Source organism: Rhinopithecus roxellana, chromosome 5, assembly GCF_007565055.1.
Source record: "Rhinopithecus roxellana isolate Shanxi Qingling chromosome 5, ASM756505v1, whole genome shotgun sequence".
NCBI lineage: Eukaryota > Metazoa > Chordata > Mammalia > Primates > Cercopithecidae > Rhinopithecus > Rhinopithecus roxellana.
Genome location: NC_044553.1, coordinates 150,089,342 through 150,113,011, shown reverse-complemented (window position 1 = coordinate 150,113,011; position 23,670 = coordinate 150,089,342). Strand labels below are relative to the sequence as shown.

General features: G+C 39.0%; 1 protein-coding gene across 1 annotated transcript in view; it reads left to right on the top strand.

Moving 5' to 3' along the window:
* CATSPERB (cation channel sperm associated auxiliary subunit beta) overlaps positions 1-23,670 on the top strand; it is a 151,576-nt gene that overhangs the window by 105,375 nt on the left and 22,531 nt on the right. Inside the window, exons 18-21 of the mRNA XM_010358596.2 lie at positions 8,693-8,880; positions 11,330-11,659; positions 15,499-15,638; positions 23,439-23,636. Of these exons, the coding sequence (XP_010356898.2) occupies positions 8,693-8,880; positions 11,330-11,659; positions 15,499-15,638; positions 23,439-23,636 (856 nt within the window). The remainder of the gene's footprint in view (positions 1-8,692; positions 8,881-11,329; positions 11,660-15,498; positions 15,639-23,438; positions 23,637-23,670) is intronic.

Below are 23,670 nucleotides of genomic sequence, written 5' to 3'. Positions count from 1 at the left end.
TGTCTTCATTCCTACTATCTTCTTTTGTACTTTCTATTTGTCCCACTTTTTCTATGTTTCATTTTTGTCTTCTCTTCTTGTTTACCTTATTTTAAGGTTCTTTTTTCTCCTCTTTCCATTCTTTTCTTCTTCTACTTGATTAGGACTTCTACACTCTTTTATTTTGCTTTTTAGTGCTACCCAAGATTTTTACATGTGTGTTAACTTAAAAGTCTAAAGTTAATTAATAACTTTATCTCTTTCCCACTCCATCTGTAATCATTAAGCTCTGGGTATCTAGGCAGTATCTACCCTTTATATTTCTCAGGAATGAGTCCAATTCTGGTCCCTCTGCTCCTCAAACCTCAGAAGATGTATTATAGTTTCTAAGGTGGTCCCCTTGAAGAAATCCCTCTTGGCTTTTTTTTTGAGACGGAATTTTGCTCTTGTTGCCCAGGCTGGAATGCAATGGCACGATCTCGGCTCAGCAACCTCTACCTCCTGGGTTCAAGCGATTCTCCTGCCTCAGACTCCCGAGTAACTGGGATTACAGGCTGCCCAGCTAATTTTGTATCTTTAGTAGAGATGGGATTTCTCCATGTTGGTCAGGCTGGTCTCAAACTCCTGACCTCAGGTGATCTGCCCTCCTCGGCCTCCCAAAGTGCTGGGATTACAGGTGTGAGCCACCGCGCCCGGCTGCCTCTTGGCTTTTTTGTAAGAGAGGCACTTATCTTTCTACGTGTAGGGTGGCATGGAGATGAGAGGTGAGATGCACAATACACCATTACTACTTCCTTCTTTAAATTCTTCACCTCTCATTTATCTTAAATAATCTAACTTTTGTTTAGAATGTCACTCTGGCTGTGATATAGAGAATGAATTGGAGGGTAACAATTATGGATGCACTTAGGTCATTTAGAAGGCTTTTGCAGTAGCCTAGGCTAAAATTTTCGATGTTTTAGTCTAAGATATTGATGGTAGAAATTGAGGGGAATGAATGGACTGAGAGATACATGGGAACAGACTCACCAGGACAATGGAGTAGAGCAATTTTCATTACTTTACTTCATTGTCTGTCTCTGTGCCTTAAAAAAACACAACTGTTCTTGCCTTCTATTTACTGAATCCAGCTACATGTGATCTTATTATGGTGATGCTGTCTGAGATTCTTACACTGTGCTTAAGAGGACAGGTACTTGAGGTAGACAGACTATGGATGAGGAATCAGGCAGTATGGGAATGGCCAATGGTAGACTTGGAATTCAGAAGAGAGTTTGAAGAATAAGAATCAAGAACTAAAGTTAGATGATGGAAAAGAAGGGATTCTGAACATTATCAATGAATCTGAATCATGGAGGCCAAAAGGCTTGCAAAATCTCAACAAAGGTATAGGCTACCACCTACAATGAGATGTTAGGTACTGAATCAAAATCCTTTCACAATAGGAGTTGATTAAATATACACAGATAAACGACACTATCTGATTGGTAACAAGGGAAGTATAGTCATTGCACAAATGGTGAAATATTTGAGAAGGAACTTCTGTCATCTTGTAACAAGGTCAGGTGTTCTTAAGAGTCTTCACAGAATCTTTTATTTATTTATTTATTTATTTTTTTGAGATGAAGTTTCACTCTTGTTGCCCAGGCTGGAGTGCAATGGCATGGTCTCAGCTCACTGCAACCTCCGCCTCCTAGGTTCAAGCGATTCTCCTGCCTCAACTTCCCAAGTAGCTGGGATTACAGGCGCCTGCCACCACGCCCGACTAATTTTTTTATATAGTTAGTAGAGATGGGGTTTCACCATGTTGACCAGGCTGGTCTTGAACTTTGGACTTCAGGTGATCCACCCACCTCAGCCTCCCAAAGTTCTGGGATTACAGGTGTGAGCCACCACACCTGGCCCTGAATCTTCACAAAATCTTAAAAGCGATGACTTAATGTCCATGTTTTTATTAAATCACTCAGACGGAATGTATCATCAACACACAAAGGTTTCAGTAAAGCTCTTCATTCAATGAATATTTTAGTGCCTATTACATATCAAGTCTTGTGCTAGGCACTGGGAATATAGTGGTAAACAAGATAGACAAGGCTCTTCCCTGCATGGAGATGACATTCTAAAAACAGATACAGGTGATAAACAGGTAAACCAAAACAAATTCATATCTAATATGTGCTTTGAAGAAAGTAAATATGGTGACAGAGAGAGTGAGAAGGGTAAGCAAAGACCCAAGAACAGAGAGCAGAAAGCCAATGAAAGAGCTTTCCAGGCTAAAGAAGTTGCATACAGTGAGGCAAGAAAAATTGGGATGTGTTTTTAGTAAGCATGAAGAAAGCCAGTATAGATGATGCACAGTGATGGTGTGGTGGAAAGGCCAGCAAGGAGGTCAGCAAGTGCCAAATCATAGTCAGCATTATAGGCTGCAGGAAAAGTGTAAATTTTCTTCTTGGCATCAGCAGAAACCATTGGAGAATTTTATTGGATTATTTAAAAACAATCAAATTTACATTTTTGAAAGGATCACTCTGACTGCAAAGTGTGGGACAGGGTGTGAGTAGAAGCTGCTAAGCCCCTTAGAAAGTTATTGAAGTAATACAGGTGAGAGATGATGGTGCTGGAGCAGGTGCAGTTGAGTGAAGACAGGATCTGATGATGCATTTGCCTGTTAGGGATATGAGCAAGAGAGTGATAAAAAATTGTCTAGGTTTGTGGTTTGTAGCTAGAAGGACAATACCACCATTTTCTGAGATGAAAAGTGCAGGTATCAAGCAGGGTAACTGAGAGTTCCACATTGGAAATGTTCAGTTTGAAATGTGTGTTTGGTGTCTAAGTGAAGATGTGAAGTTGGCAGTTAGATGTATGAATTCATAGCTCAGAAGAGACAGAGCGGAAACTTGGCATTTGGCAATTGTTCAGATACAGATGGGTGATTCTACCTGCAGAGGAGGATGTATGTAGAGAAGAAAAGCCCTGGGGCACTCCAGGAAGAGAGACTGAGCTAAGAAGAAGGCCCTAGCAAAGAAGGATGAGAAGGAGCAGCCAGTAAGGTAGAAAATACACAGGAAAATGTGGGGCCACATAAACCAAGAGAAAAGGGTGTTTCAGAAAGTATGGAGTGATCAATGATGCATGCTGCAAAGAGACTTGAGTAAAATAAGATTAAGGATGTGACTTTTGAATTTGGCACCATTCTAGGCTGTAGTAACCTTGATGAAAACAGTTTCATTGGCATGGAGTGGAAGGGATCAGCTAGGCTGGGGGAATAGCACAGGCATTGGGATGGGAGCTTAGAATGCATAGGTAGCTTAGTTTGGTGATATTTGTCTTTTTGCAGTATTTTCTCCACTCAACAGTTGTTCCTTTCCACCTCTAAAACTCACTGATTCATTCTCCATTGCCCAAATCCCCTTTCCTTCTCCTTTAAAAGCTACTTTCTTTCCTCTTCTGGAACAGCAGTGCTTAATCACCCCCAAGTGGAATCCTAGGAAGAAGTGGGGAGACAGCTTTCATAATTAAGGTAGCTGCCTGACCACTGGCCATTGACTTCAGATACAAAGAGGTTAACTTTTTAAAATTAATTAATAAACTTTTTAAATTAATTACAGTTTTACAGCAAAATTGAGCAGAAAATAGAGTTCCTATATACCTCTGTCTCATACACACACAAAACCTTCCCCACTATCCACATCCCACACCAAAGTGATACATTTGTTACAGCTCATGAACCTATATTGATACATCATTTATCACCCAGAGTCCATATCTACATTAGGGCTTACTCTTAGTGTTGCAAATTCAGTGGGTTTGAACAAATGTATAATGACAAGTATTCATCATCATAATATCATACAGAAGAGTTTCACTGCCCTAAAAATTCTCTGTGCTTTGCCTATTCATCCCTCTCTCTCCCTCACCCCTGGCAACCACCGATCTTTTTGCTGTCTCTATAATTTTGCCTTTTCCAGAATGTCATATAGTTTGAATCATAGAGTATATAGCCTTTTCAGAGGCTTCTTTTACTTAGTAATATGCATCTAAATTTCCTCCATATCTTTTCATGGCTTGATAGCTCATTTCTTTTTTAGTACTGAATCATATAATATTCCATCATCTGAATATCCCACAGTTTATTTATTCATTTACCTACTGAAGAACATCTTGGTTGCTTTCAAGTTTTAGCAATTATAAATAAGCTTCTGAAAACACCTATTTACAGGTTTTCATATAGATATAAGTTTTCGACTCATTTGGATAAATACCAAGGCATTTTGCTTGATCATACGCTAAGAGTATGTTTAGTTTTGTAGAAAATGATGGAATTGTCCTCCAGACTTTTTTCATTTTCATTTCTATCAGCAATGAACGAGATCATACGCTAAGAGTATGTTTAGTTTTGTAAAAAATGATGGAACTGTCCTCCAGACTTTTTCATTTTCATTTCTATCAGCAATGAACGAGAGTTCCTATTATTCACATACTCACCAGTATTTGGGTTGTCAGTGTTTTGGATTTCTGCCATTCTAATAGGCATGTGGTGGTATCTCACTGTTAATTTGCATTTACCTGATGACATATGCATTAGTCTGTTTTCACACTGCTATAAATACCTGAAACTGGTTAATTTATAAAGGAAAGAGGTTTAATTGACTCACAGTTCTGCATGGCTTGGGAGGCCATGGTGGAACACGAAGGGGAAGCAAGGCATATCTTACATGGTGGCAGGAGAAAGAGACAGTGCAGGGGAAACTGTCATTTTTAAAACCATCAGATCTCATGAGAACTCCCTCACTGTTATGAGAACAGCATGGGGAAATCCACCCCCATGATCCAACCACCTCCCACCAGGTGCCCCCTTGACACGTGGGGATTACAATTAAAGATAAGATTTGGGTAGCGACATTGGCCAAACCATATCAATATGTGATGTAGAACATTTTTTGATATGCTCACCTGCCATATGCACATCTTCTTTGGTGAGGTATCTGTTAAGGTCTTTGGCCCATTTTTAAAATCAGGTTGTCTGCTTTCTTATTGTTGTATTATTAGAGTTTTTTGTATTGTAGGAGATCAGATTATGCCACCCCAGAACCATGCAGTGGTGTGTGCCTGTAGTTGCAGCTACTAGAGAGTCTGAGGCAGGAGGATCTCAAGTTCAAGCCTAGCCTGGGCAACATAGTGAGACCTCCAATTTCCAAACAAAACAAAACAAAACAAAAACAAAGAGTATGCCACTTTGGCATTAAGATTATTTATGCTGAAGGCAATTAAGGAAAAACAGACACAAGAGAAACTCTTTGCCCCCTCCCACCAGGAAGGGCAGAATGATTCTTAATCACTTGAGATAACTCTAGACTATATACTTTTTTTTTTCTTTTTAGAGATAGATTCTCACTCTGTTACCCAGGCTGGAGTACAGTGGTGCAATCATAGCTCACTACAGCTTCGAACTCCTGGGCTCAAGCAGTCCTCCTGCCTCAGCCTCCCATGTAGCTGAGACTACAGGCATGGGCCACGACACCCAGCTAGTGGGGTTTTTTTTTTTGTTTTTTTTTTCTAATTTTTAAATTTTTTTAGAGGCAAGATCTCACTATGTTGCGCTCAGGTTGGTCTCCAACTTCTGGCCTCAAGCAATCCTCCTGCCTCAGTCTTCCCTCCAGAGTAGCTGGGATTACAGACACAAGCAATTCTAGACTATTAATAAACCCAGAGACACAAAGAATTCACAGAAGAAACCTTGTCAAAACAACCCTTATCTTCCATTAGTTCCCTCCATTTATTTACCTTCCACAGTTTGCTCACCCTAAAAACCTAAACCCATTTTTCTTTGTCTTGTCACTTCTCTAAAAATGTATTGTTATTTGTTATGAAGCCCCATATTCTAACTACCCCTTTTAGTTACTCATCGCTGCTGTTTTTCCTGCATGTAAGCACAATGCGTACGTTAATAAATTCCCCCTGTTTTTCTCTTATTACTCTGTATTTGTCAGGATAATTGTCAGGTTTCAGTTACAGAACTAAAGAGAATAGAGGAAAAAGAGGTTTCTTCTCCCCTCCCCTACAGTTTATTTTGGATAACAGTCCTTTATATGTCTTTTGAAAATATTTTCTCCTAGTATGTGGCTTGTCTTCTAATTCTCTTGACAGGACATTTCACAGAGCTTAAGTTTGTAATTTTAGTAAGGTACCAATTACTAATGAGAGCTACATGCAAACCATAGCATGTATTTTTAACACAAATTCAGTGTTCACTGCTTAACACTGTCATTTAAAAATCTTTACTAATTGGTTAAAAATTGTATCCCATTGTTGTAATTGGATTTCTTTGATTACAAATGAGGTTAACCAAATGTTAATCAAATGTTTGTTAGCTAATTGTGGTATATTTTGTTTGTAAACTATTTGTTCATAAATTGGTTCATTTAATCCACTGTTTTATCCAAATTATTTAATGGTTTTATTTGTGTTTCAGAAAACTGGAGAGAAATGTATCAATTCTCTCTTTCATGGATTATGTCTTTGGTGTTGTATTCAACAGTCACTGCGTTAAGATGGCAAATTTTGTTGGGTGTATCTTCTTAGTCTGTTTCATGCTACTATAATAGAATATCACAGACTGGGTAATGTATAAAGAAAAGAAATTTATTTCTTACAGTTCTGGAGGCTGGGAAATCTGAGGCTGGTGGGCCCGCATCTGGTGAGGGCCTCATGCTGCATCATCCCATGGTGGAAGGCAGAAGAGTGAGCACATGTGAGCACACATGTACACAAGCACTCATGTGCAAAAGAGAGAGAGAAAGACAGGGGAAGGAAGGGACTGAATTCATTCTTTTATCAGGAACCCACCCCCACAATTATTAACCCACTCCTGCAATAATGACATTCATCCATTCATGAAGGCAGAGCCTCATGGTCTAATCACCCCTTAAAAGTCCCACCTCTCAGGTTGCAGTGAGTGGAGATGGCACCACTGCACTCGAGGCTGGCAGCAGAGTGAGACTCCGTCTCAAAAAAAAAAATAAAAAGAAAAGAAAAAAGTCCCACCTCTCAACACTCTTGCATTGGAAATTATGTTTTCAACACATGAACTTTGAGGAATACATTCAAACCATAGCATATATTTTAACATAATTTTTTTAATTGAGGGAAAAAAGTAATTGCCATACCCACGGTCATCTAGATTTTCTCTTATGTTATCTTCTTAGGAGTTTTATAGTTTTGCATTTTATATTTAAGTCTGTGGTTCATTTAGAGTTCTTTATTTTCATTTTTGAGACAGGGTCTGGCTCTGTCACCCAGGCTGGAGTGCAGTGGCACTATCTCAGCTCACTGCAACCTCCACCTCACAGGCTCAAGTGATCCCACTGCCTCAGCCTCCTGAGTAGCTGGGATTACAGGCACATGCCACCACACCTAGTTAATTTTTGTATTTTTAGTAAAAATAGGGTTTCACTGTGTTGCCTAGGCTGGTCTTGAACTCCTAGGCTCAACCAATCTGCCTGCCTCAGCTCCCAAAGTGCTGGGATATAGGAGTGAGCCACTGTGCCTGGCCTATAATTAATTTTTGTGATGATTGTAAGTTCTGTGTCTAGATTGAATTTTTTGCACGTGGATATGCAAGGCTAACATTTTAGAAACAGATTGTTTTCTTGTTTATAAAGTTAATACATGGTCAGTATAGAAATTTCCTAAAAGACAGAAAAATATTAAGATAATTGAAAGTATGACTGTTAATACTTTGATGAACTACCAGTTAGTCCTTTTTATATGCATTTTAACTTTTTTTTTTTTTTTTTTTTTTTTTTTTTTTTTTTTGAGATGGAGTCTCGCTTTGTCGCCCAGACTGGAGTGCAGTGGCCGGATCTCTGCTCACTGCAAGCTCCGCCTCCCGGGTTCAGGCCATTCTCCCGCCTCAGCCTCCCGAGTAGCTGGGACTACAGGCACCCGCCACCTCGCCAGGCTAGTTTTTTGTATTTCTAGTAGAGACGGGGTTTCACCATGTTAGCCAGGATGGTCTCGATCTCCTGACCTCGTGATCCGCCCGTCTCGGCCTCCCAAAGTGCTGGGATTACAGGCTTGAGCCACCGCGCCCGGCGCATTTTAACATTTTTTAACTTGCTTTCGTCATTTGGACGTTATAATATGATCATTTTCCCTACACTGTTAAAAACTATTTCTAAACATCCTTTTAATCATTGCATTTTCTCTAAGTAAATCATGTAATATCATTCACTTAGTTTTTTTATTGACATTTCTCATTTCTAAATTTTACCATAATGAATATCTTTGTGTAGAAAGCTTTCTCCCCCACCCCTCTGTTTCAAGTTCTTTCCTTAGGATAGAGCCATAATAATAGACATGGAATCAGACTGGGGAAAAGGTTATCAGGCTCCTAATGCATAATGTCAAATTGCTTTCCAGGAAGCTAGTTCTAATTTACAGTCCCATCAGTAGTGGATAAGTGCCTATCTTCACTCAATTCCCACCACTACTGAACCCTGTCATTTAAAGATCTTCGCTAATTTTAGAGGTTAAAAATTGTATCCCATTGTTATAATTGCCATTTCATTGATTACTAATGAAGTTGAACAAATGTTAATCAAATATTTGTAAGCTATTTGTGGTATACTTTTTTGTAAATTATTTGTTCATAAATTGGTTCATTTAATCCACTGTTTTATCCAAATTGCTTAATGGTTTTATTTGTTTTCAGGAAAACTGGAAGAGCTCACATAAGAAAGGTATTGCAACATACCATTCCTAAAGGATTTTTGTCCTCAGTTATTGCAGAAATGAAAGAGCCTTTTGGATTAGAAGAAGTGAATGAGAGCTCTTGTTTGTCTAGTTCCCTTTTGATTAATAAAGCTGGAAATGTCTATAAACTCACTCTTGATTCACAAGGTGGGTATAATAATATCGTACATCTTTGATGGCTAGAAAAAAATGAAAAATTATCTTTTGAAGGCTTTTTAATGCTTATTTATAGAGCAATAGATTTCAAATTTTAGTCCAACTGGCAACCTACCAAAGTTTACATATATTTAGGTTCCTGAAAGATTTTTTTTTTTTTTGGCAATGGAGTATTGCTCTATCACCCAGGCTGGAGTGTAGTGACACAATCTCGACTCCCTGCAACCTCCGCCTCCCAGGTTCAAATGATTCTCCTGCTTCAGCCTCCCGAGTAGCTGGGATTACAGGCATGTGCCACCACACCCTGCCCAAGATTTTTTTTTCTAATATAATAAAATATAGTTATAACTTCATTGATATTTCATCAATAGTAGTGCTTATTATTTATTCCTATGAGATTATTTTGTCTTAAAGAGTGATCAGAAGGAATGAAAGAAAATGGGAAGTTCATACAGATTTTGCCTTACATTAACAAAATAATTTTGAGTCACTGTTCTATAGGATGTTTCTATCTCAAAGGATTATTGATTCACAGCAAAGTTAGTACAGTTTATTCTAAGGGTTTAGGTTTTACTCTGACTAAATGGGAAGCCACTGGAAGGTTTAAGCAGAAAGTGACATGATCTGACTTAGCTCTCAACAAGATCACTTTGGCTGCTGTGATGAGAGTAGACAGGGCAGGTGATGGAGAGAAGGCAAGGAGGAAAGCAGAAAAGTCAGCTAGGAGGCCATTACAATAATCATGTGAGATCATATTAAACTTAAAGGTGCCTGTTACTCATTCAAGCAGAGAAATAAGACGGGCATTTAGAAATAAAAGTCTGGAGTTCAGAGAAGATGTCTGGGCCTAGAAACACAGATTTGAGGACTGTCAGCATATGTATGATAGTTAATGCTATAAGACCAAATGAGAACACCTGGGAAATGAGTGGAGTTATAGAAGGGAAGAGGCTTGAGGTCTAATCCAGGGCAATATCTAGCGTTCAGGGAGATGGAGGAGAATCAGGAAAGGAGATTGGGTGGTCTGGTCAGAGTAGAACTAGGAGAGAGTGTGTCAAACCAGGTGAGAAAGGTGTTTCAAGAAGGAGAGTCTCCTCTCCCGTGTTGCATAACACCAGTAGGTCTGGTAAGATAAGGAATGAAAACTGGCCAGTGGATCTGTGCGAAAGTCCTTGGGAACCTTGGCCAGGCACGGTGGCTCACGCCTGTAATCCTAGCACTTTGGGAGGCCGAGGCAGGTGGATCACCTGAGGTCAGGAGTTTGAGACCAGTCTGGCCAACACGGTGAAACCCCGTCTCTAATAAAAAATACAAAAATTATCTGGGCCTGGTGGCAGGCGCCTGTAATTCCAGCTACTTGAGAGGCTGAGGCAGGAGAACTGTTTGAATCCAGAAGGCAGAGGTTGCAGTGAGCCAAGATTGTGCCATTGCACTCCAGCCTGGGTGACAAGAGCGAAACTCCGTATCAAAAAAAAAAAAAAAAAAAAAGTCCTTGAGAACCTTGACAAAAAGCTGTTGGCTGGAGTCATGTAGACAAAAGTCTGATTGGAATGGGTTCAAAAAATTATGAGAGGAGAGTAGAGACAGTGAATAAAGGTAACTTTCAGGAAGTTTCACTACAAAGGGGAAAAGAGAAGTTACGTGGCGGTTGGAGGGAATATTGGAAAGGATTTTCGTTGGTTGGTTTGAACTGGGAGAAAATGGAGCATGTGTGCATAATTAAAGGAATGATGAGGCCCTCTTCTGACTGTTTCTATTTTTTTTTAGAGTGAGGAGAGTATTGATGACATGTTTCATGACCTATCAAAAATAGTTTGATAATGATTACTTCCCTCTCATTTCAACAGCCTTCCTTGGCTTCGTTGATGTCTTCTCTGATTTTCTCCACTAATTTCTTCTTCGTCTCCTTGAGAGGATCTTTTTCCCTTCCCATTTCTTAAATGATGATGTTCCTTAAGGTCCTGCCCAAGAACCTCTTTTCTTCTAAATCTTCATGTTCTCCTTAAATACTCAATTACTCATCCTTTCAACAAATATTTATTGAGTATCTTCTTTGTAATAAGCACATCTTTAGGTACTGGGGAAACTGGCTACATTATCCTTCTCTTGTAGAATCACAATAAAGATTTTAGGTTATTAAGGCTTTTAATAGTTCCATAGTGAAAAAAAAATCAGTTTTACTTAGCTCTACATTGTTTTTCTCTGCCAAAAATTGTATACAGTAGTTTCACAGTAAACATTAAAGCATAGGTACATGGTCTATTCATGATAAACTTTCTATAAAATAATTTGAATTATGACTAAAATTTGGCAAATGTGTTCTCTGATTAAGAGATAGTTTAAAAACTCAAACAGTGTATTTGTTAGCTATGTAAATCAGTTTGTTTGGCAAACACCAGACGTTTGATTTAATACCAAGTCTCTTCTGTTTAATCTCCAGTTGTTCAGGCCTTGTTTGAAGATACAGATATAGAGAAGACTGTAGTGCTTCCTGGGTACAGCAGTTTCCTCATCACAAGCATTTTAGATAATAAGAATGCATTAGCCATTGCTACCATGCCTGAAAATGCACCCAACAATATGACCTTTCTAAAGAACACATGGTTCTTATACAACTTTGGGCAAAGGAATGGACGAACATGGAAAATATATTCAAAACCATGTAATTATTGGTTTCAACATGATGATTCACCATCCCTCAACGTCGTGAAATACATTGATCTGGGAAACTCTCATGTTTTAAAAGTTAAGGTCATACGGAATGCAAAAGGTAAGTTTGTTTTGAATCGGAAAATATCAAAAGGAAATGTTATTTCTTTTCTTGAATGTGAAATATACTCTTTGATACTGACTGACTTTATCTTTGGTTCCCATACTTGTTGGCATTCCACTACTAACAGTATTAGTGCCTAATTATTGAGCACTTACTATGTACTGGGCTCTATATTAAACTATTATTTTATTTATTTATTTATGAGACAGACTCCCCCTCCATCGCCCAGGATGGAGTGCAGTGGCACAATCTCGGATCACTGCAGCCTCCGCCTCCTAGGTTCAAGCGATTCTCCTGCCTCAGCCTCCCAAGTAGCTGGGATTACAAGTGTACACGACCATACCCAGCTAGTTTTTGTATTTTTAGTAGAGACGGGGTTTTGCCGTGTTGGTCAGGCTGCTCTCAAACTCCTGACCTCAAGTGATTCACCTGCCTCAGCCTCCCAAAACGCTGGGATTACAAGTGTGAGCCACCTCACTCGGCCATGTTTTTATACATTATTTTATTTAATGTTTACAACAACCCTAAAAATATAGATTATAATCCTCATTTTACAAATGAGGAAAATGAGATTGCTACCAGCCCAAGTTGACACAGAATTTTAGTATAGATTTTTGTTGCCCTCTGAAATGAAAACTTTTTAATTACTTTGGTATTGTTATATTTATTTCAGCTACAGTTGACCCTTGAACAACACCAGTTTGAACTGTGCAGGTCCTCTTATGTGCAGATATTTTTCAGCCAAACACAGACAGAAAACACAGTTTCTGCGGGATGTGAAACCCACATATACACAGGCACTGACTTTTCCTATATGTGGGTTCCACAGGCCCAACTTAGAGACTTGAGTATATGTGGATTTTGGTATATACAGGGCTCCTTGAACCAACCCTTTGTATATACCATGGGATGACTGCATTTATTTTAAACCAAAAAAAAAAAAAAAAAAAGGCTTTGAAATAGAATTCTATACTTTCCTCCATTTTTCAAGCTATTTGTTTATTACAAAAGTAATACAAAAATTGTTGAAGATGCTAGAGGAATAGCACAATGGAAAAAATAAAACAAAAAATTTTAGTAAATAACAGATAGGAAGAGAAGAAGGAAAGATGGAAGCGAGGGAGTAGGGGAGAAAGGATAAGAAAAAGAAGAAAATTGTGTCACCAGAAATGAAGAGGGAACTTAAAACCAAGAGATTAGCTAATGTATGATTCCCTGAAGGATGTGAGACCCAGATACTGATCATAAGGCAGTGAGATGGGTTTTAATGCCCAAGTGTTGACAGAAAGTTTGACTTTGGGCCTTACTACTTTGTGTAAGGAAGTTGGAATGGAGACCATTAAAGAAAGCTGGGACCGTCAAATCATGAAGAGAGAATTAGGAAAACTCTGTCCATGCAGCAGCATGGGCTTAGAATGGGGAAAAGGAATTTCCCATAAAAAAGCGAAACTTCAAAACTGTATCACATTCAGAGACTGAATTCTGCATTCAGATGGAGAATTCGAAGCTGAGAAATAATAACACCTGGGCCCCAACGCAAGGAACCACAAAACTCTCTGTAGGGGTCAGGCATGGTGGCTCATGCCTCTAATCCCAGCACTCTGGGAGGCTGAGGCAGGAGTATAGCTTGAGCCCAGGAGTTTGAGACCAGCTTGGGCAACATAGCGAGACCCTGTTTCTATTAAAACACACACACACACACACACACACACGCACACACAAAATTTTATTACATTAAAAATATTTTTTTAATTAACTCTCTGTAGGAATACTTTCATAACCCAGGTAGTATGGACTTCCAGGGAAAAAATCAATCTCCATTGATCACAAATTGAGGAAAAGAACTTTAAAACTACTTAAGGAAATGACCCACCCTAACTGAGAGTCAACAGGCATAGGAAAATTTTAGACTTCAAGAACTTGAGATAACAGAAAAATCAGAATGACACTATCAAATAAGTATGCATAAAACTCTCAGAGTAAAAGAAATAGGAACCATAACGAAAGGACAAAATGCTATTTAAAAAAAAAAAACAAAAAGGCTTATTTGAAAAAACAGAACCAAGTAATTTATATAAGTGAAAAGTAGAAGTTTTGAAAAAAATTGAGAACATCTATTTCCCTCAGTATCGTGGATTAAATGTCCTGAAAACCTTTCTTCTATCTGAAACCCTTAGAAATCCTTTCTTGTTGATTGTATGACTAATTGTCCCTATTTCCTTCAAGTAATTTTAGAGTTTTAATTTTATGGTTTTAACTTTCCATTTAATTTTTACCTCTATTCTATTTTGGTTATTATATATGGTTAGCTAGTTGTTCCAATATTATTTATTGACTAATGCATCCTTTCTCTACTGATTTCAAAATATAACTTTATCTTAGTATACAATTTACCTATTATTCTGACCATTTCTGAATTTTTGAGATTTGTTCCATTGTAATCTCTCTACATTCTGTCACCAGTGCCACAATGTTCTAATTATTTTCCCTTTAAAATATACTGAATTGCTTATTAAAGGGCTCAGTCAGTTATACGTGTTCAGTTTGACGGAAGCAAATAGTAATCAACAAATAAACTAAGTTGCCTGTTTCTGCAGAAAAATCTAGTCCAGTCTACTGACGGTGTGGTCCCTGAAACTGTGTTAGCATCACCAGGGCACTTGTTAGAAATGCAGAACCTCAGGCCTCACTCCAGACCTGCTCAATCTGTATTTCAACAAAATCTCCAGGTAAAGGCTAGGAAGCACTGGCCAGGTCACTTTGGTTTAAGGGAAACAACTGTAGGTGTTTATGAACTCTGGTTTATTGATTGGTAAAGATGCCAATTAGACTACATAGTATTTCAAATCTGTTTTTCCATTGAAGTCCTCAGTATGGCAAAGTTGCAAACAGGTGGCCTGCAGGCAGAAATTGGTCTGGTGAAATATTTTGTTTGAAATGCGTAAGAATTTTGTCTTGGCAACAGTTGACTGGCAGCCCTTTCAATTGACCATGTACCCTTCAGTTTTTCTACTCAGTCAACCGACTCAGTGTAGCCAATATTATCGGAGACCTTGATTAGCATTTGAGAACCAGGCTGAGGAATGAGGGAAACATTTCTCTGAGAAAATATCTGTAAACAATTTTTCTGAGAACTGTCAGAGGCATTTGAACCACAGCAACTTCATCTTGAATAGGAACTGGGTAAAATGAGGCTGAGACCTACTGGGCTGCATTCCCAGACAGTTAAGGCATTCTAAGCCACAGGATGAGATATGAGGTTAGCGAAAAGATACAGTCATAAAGATCTTGCTGATAAAACAGTTGCGGTAAAGAAACCAGCCAAAACCCACCAAAACCAAGATGGCAATCAGAGTGACCTCTGGTCGTCCTCACTGCTACACTCCCACCAGCACCATGACAGTTTACAAATGCCATGGCAACGTCAGGAAATTACCCTATATGGTCTAAAAGGGGGAAGCATGAATAATCCACCCCTTATTTAAAATATCATCAAGAAATAACCATAAAAATGGTCAACCAGCAACTCTGTCTATGGAGTAGCCATTCTTTCATTCCTCTACTTTCTTAATAAACCTGCTTTCACTTTACTTTATGGACTCACCCTGAATTCTTTCTTGTGCGAGATTCAAGAACCCTCTCTTGGGGTCTGGATCAGGACCCATTCCTGTAACAGAACTCTTAAAATTGACTCTATATAAATTGCTAATTATGTGCAGCCATCGTGCAACCTTCAGAATAGATTCTGTTTTTGTTCTAAAATCTGATTAGCCAATCATTAAATTGAGTTTACAGATTTCATTATATAAGATTAACTGTTAACCTTGCTTCCATAGGTTTTCGAATGCTTGAAATACCGCTACTGACTGTGTTTGTTGGAAACCCTAATTTGTTGGAAGTTAAAGCTGAAGCCACTTTTGATGATACTGACAGTTATCTAATAGCAATTTCTGCAGCTAGCAAAGTTTTACATCGGGTAGGATTTTCTTCATTTACAAAACATTCTTACTAATGAAAAAATTTTCTAAAGCAATTATTATTAACATTTAATGAGCATCATTTTAGACATCTCTGTTTATAAGTACACACATAAGAGTATAGGGTTATAAGGATAAATATATTGAAGAAAACGTTGTAATAATTTTATAAAAATAGATTTATGTCCTACATAATATTTTTAGTAATTACTTATATATTTATCAAACTTAACAAAAGAAAAATTGAGATGCAACTAAAGGTAACTGCACATTTCAGAATCATATTTTTTCACCACAAAAATATTAAGTTGAGCTATATGAAATTACTCTTTTGCAGACCAAAACACAGTGAAATCTTGGCAATTTAATATGTTCAATTTATACATTTTGCAAATATTCCATTAAAAATTAAAGAAAAAACTGGCCAGGCGCGGTGGCTCAAGCCTGTAATCCCAGCACTTTGGGAGGCCCAGACGGGTGGATCACGAGGTCAGATCAAGACCATCCTGGCTAACACGGTGAAACCCCGTCTCTACTAAAAAAAATACAAAAATCTAGCTGGGCGTGGTGGCAGGCGCCTGTAGTCCCAGCTACTCGGGAGGCTGAGGCAGGAGAATGGCGTGAACCCGAGAGGCGGAGCTTGCAGTGATCCGAGATCGCACCACTGCACTCCAGCCTGGGCGACAGAGCGAAACGCTGTCTCAAAAAAAAAAAACAAATTAAAGAAAAAACTAACAAGAAACAGTAGCAATTGAAGCCATTTCTTTTTTTGTTGTTGTTTAACTTGGACTTCTTTTTATCACTTTATATGTATATACAGGTTAATTACATTTCTTACTTCAACTGCTTAAAAATAGGCAACACAGGCTGGGCATGGTGGCTCACGCCTGTAATCCCAGTATTTTGGGAGGCCAAGGCTGGTGGATCACCTGAGGTTAGGAGTTCAAGACCAGCCTGACCAACATGGAGAAAGCTCATCTCTACTAAAAATACAAAAAAATCAGCTGGGCTTGGTGGCCCATACCTGTAATCCCAGCAACTCGAGAGGCTGAGGCAGGAGAATCGCTTAAACCTGGGAGGCAGAGGTTGCAGTGAACTGAGATCGTGCCATTGCACTCCAGCCTGGGCAACAAGAGTGAAACTGTCTCAAAAAAAAGAGGAACACTTTAAATAATAAGAAATTCACTAGTTGAAATAAAGGCTTATTATTCATACCATGTTCTTAATATGTACTTAATACGATTGATTTATTCAAATTGTGATAGAATAAAGATGAGCTACTAAATGAAAACTAAATGGTGAAAAATAAAACACATGTAGCCTTCTAAACTCCTAGTATCTAAGAGGAAGAAATATCTCAATTCTTTAGGAAAAGCAAACATTTTTCAAATTATAAATTTACAAGTCATTTTTTTTAACAGTGGACAATTACCAGGGCATAAACCCTTCGTTAGCATTACTTTATTCAGTAAATGAGAACCACAAAAAATCGCTGGAAAGGACTAGATACAGATATGGAATAAATGTGCTCTTCGGCATTTTTCCTTTTTATTTTTTTATTGTAAATTAACAGTTTATAATTGTATAAATGTATGAGGTACAAAGCGATGAAAGATGAAAGATAAGTTTTGGTGAGAATGTGGAGAAAAGGGAACCCTTGTACAAAGTTTCTGGGAATGCAAATTAGTAGAGTCACTATGGAAAACGGGATGTGGCCAGGTGCGGTGGCTCATGCCTGCAATCCCAGCACTTTGGGAGGCTAAGGTGGGTGGATCACCTGAGGTTGGGAGATCGAGGCCATTCTGGCTAACACGGTGAAACCCCGTCTCTACTAACAATACAAAAGATTAGCCAGGCATGGTGGCATGCACCTGTAGTCCCAGCTACTCGCGAGGCTGAGGCAGGAAAATAACTTGACCCCGGGAGGCAGTGGTTGCAGTTAGCCAATATCGCACCACTGCACTCCAGCCTGGGCAACAGAGAGAGAGACTCCATCTCAAAAACAAAAACAAAAAAAGGAAAATGGTATGGATGATCCTCAAAAAACTAAAAATAGAATTATCGTATGATCTAGCAATTTCACATCTAGGTATTTACCCAAAATATTTCAAATTCATTTGTCAAAAAAATGTCTGTGTACCAGTGTTTATTGCAGCACTATTCACAACAGCCAAGTTACTGGGTCAACCTAAAAGTTCATTAAGAGATGAATGGATAAAGAAAATGTGGTACAGGAATATATACATAATGTAATACTGCTCAGCCTTTTAAAAGAAGTCTATGATTTGCAACAAAATGATGGAATTGGAACAGTATGCTAAATGAAATAAGCCAGGCACAGAAAGATAAATACCACACATCCTCACTTGTATGTGAAATCTAAAAAATTGAACTCACAGAAGCAGAGAACAAAATGATGGTTACAGAGGTGGAGGTAAGAAGGATGGTCAAGGGTTACAATGGTGGTCTCCACCCTTTTTGGCACCAGGAACCAGTTTCATGGAGGACAGTTTGTCCATGGACTGGGATGCGGGGGCATGGTTTCAGGATTAAACTATTCCACTTCAGATCATCAGGCATTAGATTATCATAAGGAATGTGCAACCTGGATCCCTCCCATGTGCAGTTCACAATAGGGGTCAAGCTCCTATGGGAATCTAACGCTGCTGCTGATGTGACAGGAGGTGGAGCTCAGGCACTAATACTCGCTTGTCTGCCACTCATCTCCTGCTGTAAGGCCAGGTTCCTAACAGGCCACAGACTGGTACTGGTCCTCAGGGGTTGGGGACCCCTGGGGTACAAGATCTCAGACAGAAAGAATATGGGTTTTTGTTAGTTCTGTTGCACAGTATGGTGAATATAGTTAATAATAGAGTATTGTATGTTTCAAAATTGCTAAGAGAGTAAATTCTAAATGTTCTCATCACAAAATTATTAAGTATTCGAGGTGATGGCTATGTTAACCAGATTGATTTAATTATTCCACATTATATTCATAAGTATAGCAAATTTAGAATATAAGTTATGAAAGAGAAGGAAAAATATGCTTAATTCTATCTTTCTTTTGTTTTGTTTTGGTTATTTTTGAGACAGGGTCTCTCTCTGATGCCTGGGCTGAAGTGCAGTGGTGTGATCACAGCTCACTGCAGCCTTGACTTCCTGGGCTCAAGTAGTCCTCCCACCTCAGTCTCCCTAGTAGCTGGGACTACAGGCCCACCACACCTGACTAATTTTTGTGTTTTCAGTAAAGATGGGGTTTTACCATGTTGCCCAGGCTGTTCTCAAAGTACTGGGCTCCTGGACTCAAGCAGTCCTCTCACTTCAGTTTCCCTGGTAGCTGGGACTACAGGCCCACCATGCCTGGCTAATTTTTGTGTTTTTAGTAGAGATGGGGTTTTACCATGTTGCCCAAACTGGTCTCAAAGCCCTGGGCTCAAGTGATCCACCCACCTAGGCCTTCCAAAGTGCTAAGATTACAAGCATGAGTCACTGCACCTAGCCATATCTTTCAAGGATGACTAAGCACTTTTAACATTTTGGGTATTTAAAAAGGCAGTGTAGAGGTTCAGAACAGAGGATAAAAGTGTGAGCCCTAGAGAAGACTACCTGGATTGGCTCTCACTTCTGGTATTGTGGGTGACCTTGGGAAAGTTACTTTATTGTGGCTAAGATTCCTCGTCTATAAAATGGAGGTGACAATAATTATAGCTACTTCATATGGTTGTTTTGAGAATTAAATATGATAATGTTACCAGGAGGAGTGTGGGGTCCTCAGTTCTTGTCTTCTTGGAGGAAAAAATTCAGCCAAGAGATGTGCGGCAAGAGAATTTATTTAAAGCGACAATACGCTCAGAGCTGGCTGCTCGAGAGAACTATCCAGCTCCAGCTAGCGTTGGTGAAATCTTCTTCGTGAGAATCTTACATGATTATTCATGAAGGGCCATGAGGGGGTGTTACTTGCAAGCATGTTTCGAGTGGTCCCTTGGGCGCATGCGCTGTGGTTGCATGTGCTAGTACACACGTCGCATCGTATGTCTCATTAGCATTTAAATTCTCCACCCAGGGTGTGCTTTTTAGTATTATAATGAGCAAAAGGCTACTCTAGGGCAAGATTTTGGAGGAGTGCGGTGCTTGTCATCAGATAGAGTCCCTACCACAGTTATCTCCAGCTAGGGCCTGATAAAACTGATAAGCCTAGTCCAAGAGGCCAGAAGTTGCCATTGTAGCCATTGTTTTTTTTTCTTTGCTGTCAGTTGGCAGTGCTGACAATCAGTGGGCAGCGCCTACAATCAGTGGGCAGCATCTCCAAGGATTCCTTCCCCAGGGGCTCTTCTTCCTGCTCACTTCTGCCTACTCTAACAATACTACAAATAGCATATCTAAAACAATGCCTGGCACCCAGAAAACACTCAGTAACTATTAACTTACAATATTTTCTTATTTTTTCCCTAAAATTAGGACACATGGTATATAGACTTTTAGACACGTGCTCATTCCATTTACCTGTATGTTTTAATCCTTTCAAGTCAATATTTTTCTTACATATTCTAAAATTTTTTTATCATGAAAACTTTAAGATATAGACAAAAGTAGAACTTCCATACATCCATTACCCAGACTAAATAATAGTCAAGATTGTGCTACTTTTGTTTTATCATACCTATTTAATTTGTTTTGTTTTGACGTATTTTAAAACAAACATCAGGCGTGTGATTTCATGCCTACATATTTCAATACACACCTCTAAAAAAATGTATATTATCTCCTACATAATGACAATGGCCATTATCATCCCTAAATTTTTTTAAAAATACTTTTTAATATTGTATAAAATGTAGTTCATACTCAAATTTCCCTAATTTTCTTAAAAAAAATATATATATATATATAGTCAGTTTGTTTGAACTGAGATAAAAACAAGATTCACACAGTATGTGGTTGTTTATCTTTTAAGTCTTTTATTTGAAGGCAGCTACTACTCCATTTTCTTCCCCTGCCATTGAATTATAGAAATTGGGTCAGTTGTACTATAGAATTTCCAACATTCCAGATTTTTCTGTTTGCTTCCTTGTATCTTAACTTTTGCCATTAGACCTCTGTATTTCCTTTAGTAGTGGAACTCTGCTTAGATTCAGGGTCAATGTGTTTGACAAAAGTAATAAAAATACGCCATTCTTAAGGGCTACAGAGTATGGGGACAGGACAAAATGACTGCTACCAGAACCTACTATATCACTACGGTTATTAGTATTTCTACATTTTTAAAGTTCCAAAAATACTTCAGAATTGTAAATAGAATTTATTGAATTGTATTGCTGTTTAATATTGTTCAAAGATCAAGTACATTTACTGTACATATATTTTTAAAATCTAGCAAAAATCTAGATAAAAATCTATCTTTATGAAATACAGTGATTACTAAGTGAATTTCATTTTCAAAATATACACCAATCAGGCTAAGTGTGGTGGATCATATCTGTGTTCCCAACACTTTGGGAGGCCAAAGCAGGTGGATCACTTGAGGCCAGGAGTTCAAGATCAACCTAGGCAACACAGCGAGACCCCGTCTCTACAAAAAATTTAGAAAAAGTTTTTTTAGTTATTTGAACAGCATGGTGAATATAGTTAATAATAGAGTATTGTACATTTGAAAATTGCTAAGAGTAAATTTCAGATTTCCAAAGCTGTGTGTGGTGGCACATATCTGTAGTCCTAGCTACTCAAGAAGCTGAGGTGAGAGGATCGCTTGAGCCCAGGAGTTCAAGCCTGAAGTAAGCTATAATAGTGCCACTGTACTCCAGTCTGGGTGACATTGCGAGATCTTGTCTCTAAAGAAAAAGGAAGAACGAAAGAAAGAACAAAAGAAAGAAAGAAAGAAAGAGAAAGAAAGAAAGAGTAAACAGTAAACAATCAAAGTTATTTTATTCATATCATCAAACCAAATATTCAGGGGCTCATCAGTGAATGAGGAAGCCTCAACGAGATGAGTTGGATGTAATAATGGCATTTATTTAATAAGTCTTTTAAAAATATTTTAAAATAAATTTTGTTGTGTATATTTAAGGAATACAATGTGTTGTTATAAGACACATATATGTAGTAAAACGATTACCATTGTGGAATAAATACCTCACATGGGCACCTATTTTTCCCCAATGTGGTAAAAGCAGCTATAATCTGCTGATTCAGCAAAAATACTTAAGTACTTAATATAATACACTATTATTAACTATAGTCTTCATGTTCCTTTTTTTTTTTTTTTTTTTTTTTTTTTTTTTGAGACGGAGTCTTGCTCTGTCGCCCGAACTGGAGTGCAGTGGCCGGATCTCAGCTCACGGCAAGCTCCGCCTCCCGGGTTCACGCCATTCTCCTGCCTCAGCCTCCCGAGTAGCTGGGACTACAGGCGCCCGCCACCTCGCCGGGCTAGTTTTTTGTATTTTTTAGTAGAGACGGGGTTTCACCGTGTTAGCCAGGATGGTCTCGATCTCCTGACCTTGTGATCCACCCGTCTCGGTCTCCCAAAGTGCTGGGATTACAGGCTTGAGCCACCGCGCCCGGCCATTTTTTTTTGAGAGGGCTAGCTCTGTCACCCAGTCTGGAGTGCAGTGGTGTTATCTCGGCTCACTGCAACCTTCACCTCCCGGGCTCAAGCAGGTCTCCTGCCTCAGCCGCCCAAGCAGCTGGGAATACAGGCATATGCTACCCATCCGTCTGATTTTTGTACCTTTAGTAGAGGTGGGGTTTCACCGTGTTGTCCAGACTGGTCTTGAACTTCTGACCTCAAGTGATCTGCCCACCTCGGCTTCCCAAAGTGCTGGGATTACAGGTGTGAGCCACTGTGCCCAGCTGGTCCTCAGGTTCCTAGCTTATTTCCAAATGCTTCCCAAAACCAATTAGATTGGAATATATTTCTTCCTGGAAAAGAATATGTCTTCTATTGTGATTTATTCTCAAACAAATCTTTATGGTCAAATATTTTTCTACTTCTGTCATGTCTTTTTCTATTTCTTCTTTTTCTATATTCTTTAGTTTTCTATATTCTTCACTGTATTAGTTTGCTATGGCTGCCACAACAAAATACCACTGACTTGGTGGCTTGGTGACTCAAACAATGGAAATTTATTTTCTTACAGTTCTAGTGGTTACAAGTTCAAGATCAAGATATCAGCAGGGTTGGTTTCCTCTGCAGCCCCTCTACTTGGCTTGTGTGTGGCCATCTTCTTGTGTCCTCATATGGTTGCCCCTCAGTTTCTGTGTTGTCTGTATCCTAATCTCCTCTTCTTTTTTTTTTTTTTTTTTTGAGACGGAGTCTCGCTCTGTCGCCCAGGCTGGAGTGCAGTGGCGCGATCTCAGCTCACTGCAAGCTCTGCCTCCTGGCTTTACGCCATTCTCCTGCCTCAGCCTCCCGAGTAGCTGGGACTACAGGTGCCCGCCACCTCGCCCGGCTAGTTTTTTGTATTTTTTAGTAGAGACGGGGTTTCACCGTGTTAGCCAGGATGGTCTCGATCTCCTGACCTCGTGATCCGCCCGTCTCGGCCTCCCAAAGTGCTGGGATTATAGGCTTGAGCCACCGCGCCCGGCCAATCTCCTCTTCTTATAAGATGACACCAGTGACATTGGATTGGGGCCCACCCAAATGACCTCATTTTACCTTAATTACCTCCTTAAAGGCCCTATCTCCAAATACAGCCACATTCTGAGATCCTGGAGGTTGGGGTTTCAACGTGTGATTTTTGTTGGACACAGTTCAGTCCATAACAGTTACTTTAAATAACCTTCATTTATTTGGTTATTTCCAGGGTTCAACTTCAATGGCATTTATTATGTGGTCAGCCTCTGTTGAGTGCTTTGTTACGACCATGGTGCCAACACTGAAAAGCAGCTGTAGTTATCTCAGATCTATGCATCACATTCCTAGCAAATTTATCCCGTCTGAAGACTGGATTAGTGGAGTTCATAAAGACAGTCAAGGTTTTAACCTCATCAAAACTTTGCCGGTAAAAAAAATCTAAGTATATTGGTTTAAGAAGC